The 5,959-nt window shown below is 48.9% G+C and overlaps 1 protein-coding gene across 1 annotated transcript; it reads right to left on the reverse strand.

Annotated features, from left to right (window-relative positions):
- Positions 1–2,956: 2,956 nt before the first annotated feature.
- LOC133294856 (uncharacterized) lies at positions 2,957–4,207 on the reverse strand. The gene has a single exon (XM_061493612.1). It carries the CDS (start codon positions 4,205–4,207, stop codon positions 2,957–2,959), a length of 1,251 nt encoding a protein of 416 aa, XP_061349596.1.
- Between the last annotated feature and the right edge of the window lie 1,752 nt (positions 4,208–5,959).

The following is a 5,959-nucleotide window of genomic DNA, read 5'->3' on the forward strand; positions in this document are numbered from 1 at the left end:
TCTTAATGCCTTCTTTACTAGCGAGTGACCGCCCATATGGTGGTCGTTGATTCCTTCATGGATTTCTTCTAGCACATACTAGACGTCCTCCGGATTCAAACACTTCAGGAGTGGGGTGGAGAGTCATCGCTTGTATAACCGCCCTTGCACTATGCAGAAATGAGCACTTTTTCAGACAATTTTCCTGGCTTCTTTTTGGTCAGGAGGAACGATCCCTTCAGCTAAGTAGTTGATAATGGGCGTGATCCAGGTTCTTTCTGCTGCTTCGGGGGCCGGCGTCGAGATGCTCATGACTATGCATGGGTTTGGCATATTGTGCTGGATGACGGACCGGTTGTTGCCTGGGATCTTGGTGCTGGCCAGTTTGGCGAGAATATCTGCCTGTGTATTTTCAGCACACCTAATGTGCTCTACCTCGACACTTTCGAAACTCTGAATTAGTTCTTTGACTCTTTCTAGATATTTGCACATCAGAGGTCCTTTGGTCTGGTATTCCCCGGATATTTGAAACGTCACAGCTGGGAGTCACTGAAGACTTTGAGGCGTCGGGCTCCCATCTCTCTTGCTTGGATTAGGCCAGCTATCATGGCCTCATATTCCTCTTGTTGTTTGTAGCATTGAACTCAAAAGACAATGAATGTTCGATAGATACTCCATCTGGATTTTCGACTATCATTCCTGCCCCTGAGCCTTTGGCGTTTGAAGAGCCGTCAACATATAGCTTCCACATCTCTGATGATGGCGTTACTTCGGATTGGTTCCTGGGCGGGACAGCTTGCATCATTTCGGCGATGAAGTCTGTAAGGGCTTGAGCCTTGATGGCAGTTCTTGGCTCATATGTGATTTGGTACTCTGATAGCTCAATCGCCCAGGACATCATCCTTCCAGCTATGTCAGGCTTATGCAGGACTTGACGAATTGGTTGGTTGGTCCAGACCGTGATTGGATGGCATTGGAAATAGGGCCTCAACCGCCGTGCTGCAAAGATGAGCGTCAAGGCAACCTTTTCTACCTGCTGATACCGGAGCTCCGCGCCTTGGAGAACCTTACTAATAAAATAGATAGGTTTTTGTCCTCATTCTTTGGATTCTTGGACTAGGGCTACGCTGACAGCTTCGCTTCCTACCGCAAGGTACAAATAAAGCTTTTCCCCACTGTCTGGCTTGGTTAATACTAGTGGGCATGAGAGGGCCCTCTTGAACTCCTGGAAGGCTTTTTCGCATTCTTCCGACCATCGAAAGGTGTTCCCTTTTTTTAGGAGACTGAAAAGTGGAAGGGATTTATGCGCGGAATTCGCCAAAAAACGAGTGAGGGATACTAACCTTCCTGTCAGCTATTGGACTTCTATAACTGTTTACGGGCTTCGCATTTCTATGATCGCCTTGCACTTGTCAGGGTTGACCTCGATACCCCTCTCTGTGAGCATGAATCCAAGGAATTTACCTGCAGGAACGCCGAAGGCGCACTTACTGGGGTTGAGGCGCATATTGAATTTTCTCAATCTGTCGAACACGCCTTGGAGGTCTGTCAAGTGCTGGCTTGGCGTTCTACATTTGACGATCATGTCATCGATATAAACTTCGATGCAATTGTCGATCAAGTCTCTGAATACTTCATTCATCATTCGTTGATAAGTGGCGCCTGCATTCTTTAAACCGAAGGGCATCATGGTGTAGCAGTAGTTGGCGTTCTGGGTGATGAACGTTGTCTTACACTGGTCCTCTTCCAACAAAGGTATTTGGTTGCAACCAGAGTATGCATCCATGAACGACAACATTTTGAAACCGAATGCATTGTCAACCAGCTGATCTATGCTGGGAAAAGGGTAGGCGTCTTTAGGGCATACCTTGTTTAGGTCAGTATAATCAACGCACATTCTCCACGCCCCGTTTGGCTTCTTAACCAGGACGAGGTTGGATAGCCACGTGGTGTACTTGATTTCTCGGATGAACCCTGCGTCGTGGAGTCTGGGAAATGGGCTTGGCTTTGGGGTCAATGGACAAACGATGGCAACATACTTTGGGATCGATGCCTGGCATGTCAGATGGTTTCCATGCAAATAGGTCTCTGTTGTCTCTCAGCAGCTTAATCAACTTGTCTTTTGTTTCGGGATCCAGGGTCGCCCCGATGGTTGTTGCCTGATGATTATCATCGCCCAGCACGACGTTCTCTAATGCACCGTCTGGCGTGGGCCTAGCATGCTCTACTTGCGGATCATCTCTTGCATCAAATTCTACCAAGAAACACTGATCGTGAGCTCCCCCTTTCTTGGAAGGTCCTTCATTGGTGGGCAGGTCCCCCACTTGTTGAGATGCTGGCTGATCTTTGAAAGTAACATTAGTCATTGGTTGCAAGGATATATTATAGCAACTTCTGGCTACTATCTGGTCACCTTTCACCGTTGCGACCTTATTGTCTCTGGCGACGAACTTCATCGCCAAGTGTGGATGGGAGATGCTCGCCTCAAAGGCGGCGAACATTCTTCTGCCGAGAATGGCATTATACACAGAAGGAGTGTCCAGCACTAAGCACTGGATATCTACTGACTTTGATGTGGGTGGCGTTCTGAGGGAGAGACGTAGACTGATCACGCCCAACGACTTGGTTGTGGTTGCGTTGAAACCTGAAAGTTCTCCTGCGACTGGGGTTAAGTCATCAACTGTAAACCCCAGCGCCCTGAAACATGGCAAAAACAAAATATCAGCGGAACTGCCGTGATCGACAAATACACGGTTAACGCCATAGTTGGCAATTATGGCTTGAATGACAAGAGGGTCATCATCATGTCCTGGGAGGACATCGCCTAGATCGCTGTTATCCCAAACAATTTTGGGCCTGGTCGGACTTGAGCCTATTTTACTAATGACTTTTCCAGCAACCGCCATACATTGCTTCATGTGCTTTTTTCTGGCGTTCGACGTCTCACCGCCACCGCTCAATCCTCCGGAAATCATATTTATAACTTTGTGCTTGACGGTTGCGGGTCTTCTCCCTCGTTGTCTCGCATTCCTCTGTCGTTGGGGCTTGCTTGCGCTCTCCGGCTCCCTGGAGAGTCTTCTCTTCTGTCACGCTCATGTCGTGGTCGAGAGTTCACCTGCCTTGCTCGTCGTCTCTCTGGCGATTTACTGCGCTCCCTGTACCGCCTTCCGGTTCCCGATTGGCGTGCACCATCACCATCTCTTCTTTGAGCACCGCCCTTAATGAGCTCATCAATCTCATCTTTGAGGTGCCTGCACTCCTCAGTACTGTGGCCGTTACTGCGGTGGAACTTACAGTAGACCGCGGCTTCTCTAGCTGGTTGCTGAGGGCATTGATTTCCCCTGGAATCATCTTTATAATCCGTCTGTAGGACGCTGTGAGTTTGGCGCCTTGTTGTGTCACGCCTCGAAGGGCGGTTGGTATATCTAGCTGACTTATGTCCCTTCTTACTATCTTCTGTTGGGCTCTTATTTTTGCTGGCTGCCTTCTCTTGGCTGTAGGCATCATCAGCTCGACTTCCCTTGTATTCTTCAACTCTCATATACTCCTGGGCCACTTTCCTAACTTCTTCTAGCTCAGTAATTTCGTGGCGCGCTAGCTCGTAGGCAAACGACCCCGCTCGTAAGCCTAAAAGGAGTATATGAACCTGCACTTTTGGGTCTAAGCCTTGCACCTGTAGGGCTTCTTTGTCAAAGCGGTCTAAAAAGGATCGAAGAGACTCCCCAGATTTTTGGCGGATTTTCTCGAGTGAGAGAACGGACTTTGGCACGGGGCGGCTGGTTGCGAAGTGGGACTGGAACTTGCTTGCTAAGTCGTCCCAGGACGCGATGCTTCCAGTCGGTAGGGTAGTGTACCATGTCTGCGCTCTCCCTCCCAGAAGCGTAGGGAAAGTTCTGCACATAAGGAGGTCCGTTTCGCCATGCAGCGTCATTGCTGCTTCAAACTTTTGGACCCATTCAAAAGGGTCTGTCTCTCCAACATACGTGGCAATGTTGGAGGGGCCTTTAAAGCCTAGGGGTATGGGAGTCAACCGTAGGATGTCGGTCAAGGGCTTGTTGTGCCCTGACGTATGAGTAGAGGTTATTCTGACGTTGTGGTTGTGGGCTTGGTGGTCTGGCTGTGGATGAGGTATATGTGGGGACTCAACGGAGTAAGAGAGAAACGGAGTAAGAGAGAGCTGGGGCGTGATTAGGGGCCTGATGGGCGATATAAGGTGGTTGTCCGGCATTCTGGCCAGACGCTAGGGGTTGTAGGGCGGCAATGTGGTGAGGTGGCATGGCGTAGCCATGGAAAGGGTAACCAGCGATGTAAGGTTTGGGGAAAGGAGCAGCGATATTGTGGGTGTAAGATCCTTGTGGGTGTGGGGCGCCCATGGGGGCTCGGTGAGCGTTATACATCGCTACCGGTTGACTGCGGGCTGGTTGTGATCGATAAGCGGTTGGGTGAACTGGAGGGGCAGCAGCGTGGAATGGTATTCCAAAGTGAACTCCTGGAGGTGGGGGCTGATCAGGGACCACATTTTCTCCTTGCATTTCATGTATAGGTGCACGGTGACCTGGCTAAGCTATTCTGGCGCCAGCTGCTGGCAACTGTGGCCCGGCAGATAGTAGTACTGGTGGGACAGCCTCTGCAGCGTGTCGCGCAGCTGGGGCTGAACGCATGGATGGCGGGGAGTTGGAATGTACAGTTTGTACGTGACCATCAGGGGTGACAGCCCTGGCTTGTTCCGCTCTTCTAGTCGTGACGACCATGTTAGTTATTCAGATCGAAAGGACGTCTTGTGATCTTAGGTAGGAGGATGGGAATAGAAGTTTATAGTTCCCACAGACGGCGCCAATGTACCGTTGGAATCTATAAGCCTACTATGTTCCCTTTAGGGATGAGTCAATGTATGGATGATACCCTTAGCACAGGTACAGACCAAGCGAAGGGGTATAGTGCCACGTACAAGCAAATAATCAATGGATAAGCTAGGGTGATAAAATGACTCTAAGGAAATGGACAGTATAACGATACATAAGATGCTCCTGGGGGTGCCCCTGGAGAGCTATTTATAAGGGAAGATTGTGCTTACCGGGTGAAGGTTGGTGGGGAGAAGGTCAACTCTCCTTGGGACCATATGCCGATGGCAGTGTTGGGCGTGACAGGCGCTGCCATCGTAGCAGCGCTGTGCCTTCTGCGTCTGGCGGTGTCAGCATAGGTCCCAGGGGGACAGTTTCCTCTTAAGGCAATTGGGCGACCGCTTTCGGAAGTTGAGGTCCCTATGTGGGATACTTTGGTGTTTAGCCTTGAGAAGTTACCACATTGGGGGGTACGCGTCGCCCCAGCTGGTAGGGCTGACGTGGATGCTTGGTAAGTGCTGGGCCTTGACTATTGGGCCTGACTCTTGTTGGGTCATCAAGAACACTACCTAATAGACCTTCTTTGTCTCCATGGGTGAACTCAATCTAGGAATTAGATTCCTAAGAGAAATCCTTGTCCTTAGATTCAATCACATGGGCTATGTCAAACACTTAGTCATCATATGAAATTCATCAAGCAAACACTTATCCTTTATGTCTGCATGAGACTCATCCCAAGATAGGAAATTTCTTAAAGAGGTCTTCTCTTGCCTCCATGCACGAGCTCACTCTAGGAATTAGATTCCTAAGAGACCTTCTTCTTTACCTTCAAACCTGGCCAGGCTTTCATTATCACATATCATGCTCATTTTCACATTCCTTCATCATCAAGATAACACACAGCATTTTTGTTTTTTCATTCACATTAAACATGCATCAAGCTTAAGGCTGTCAACACTTAAAGCCATCAACCACACCTTCATATTCAATCACGCATCAAGGTTCCAAACTTACACTGCGTTATCTTCATACCAATGCATTTAAAAAAACATAGCAAATCACCCATTACACATTTCAGCCATGAAAATATCTATCGACTACAATAATCTTTTCATCTATTATGTCATAGCAAGGGAACA

Source organism: Gastrolobium bilobum, unplaced genomic scaffold, assembly GCF_033153095.1.
Source record: "Gastrolobium bilobum isolate Gb01-03AN ecotype WA unplaced genomic scaffold, APGP_CSIRO_Gbil_v1 utg73017, whole genome shotgun sequence".
NCBI classification, from domain to species: Eukaryota; Viridiplantae; Streptophyta; class Magnoliopsida; order Fabales; family Fabaceae; genus Gastrolobium; species Gastrolobium bilobum.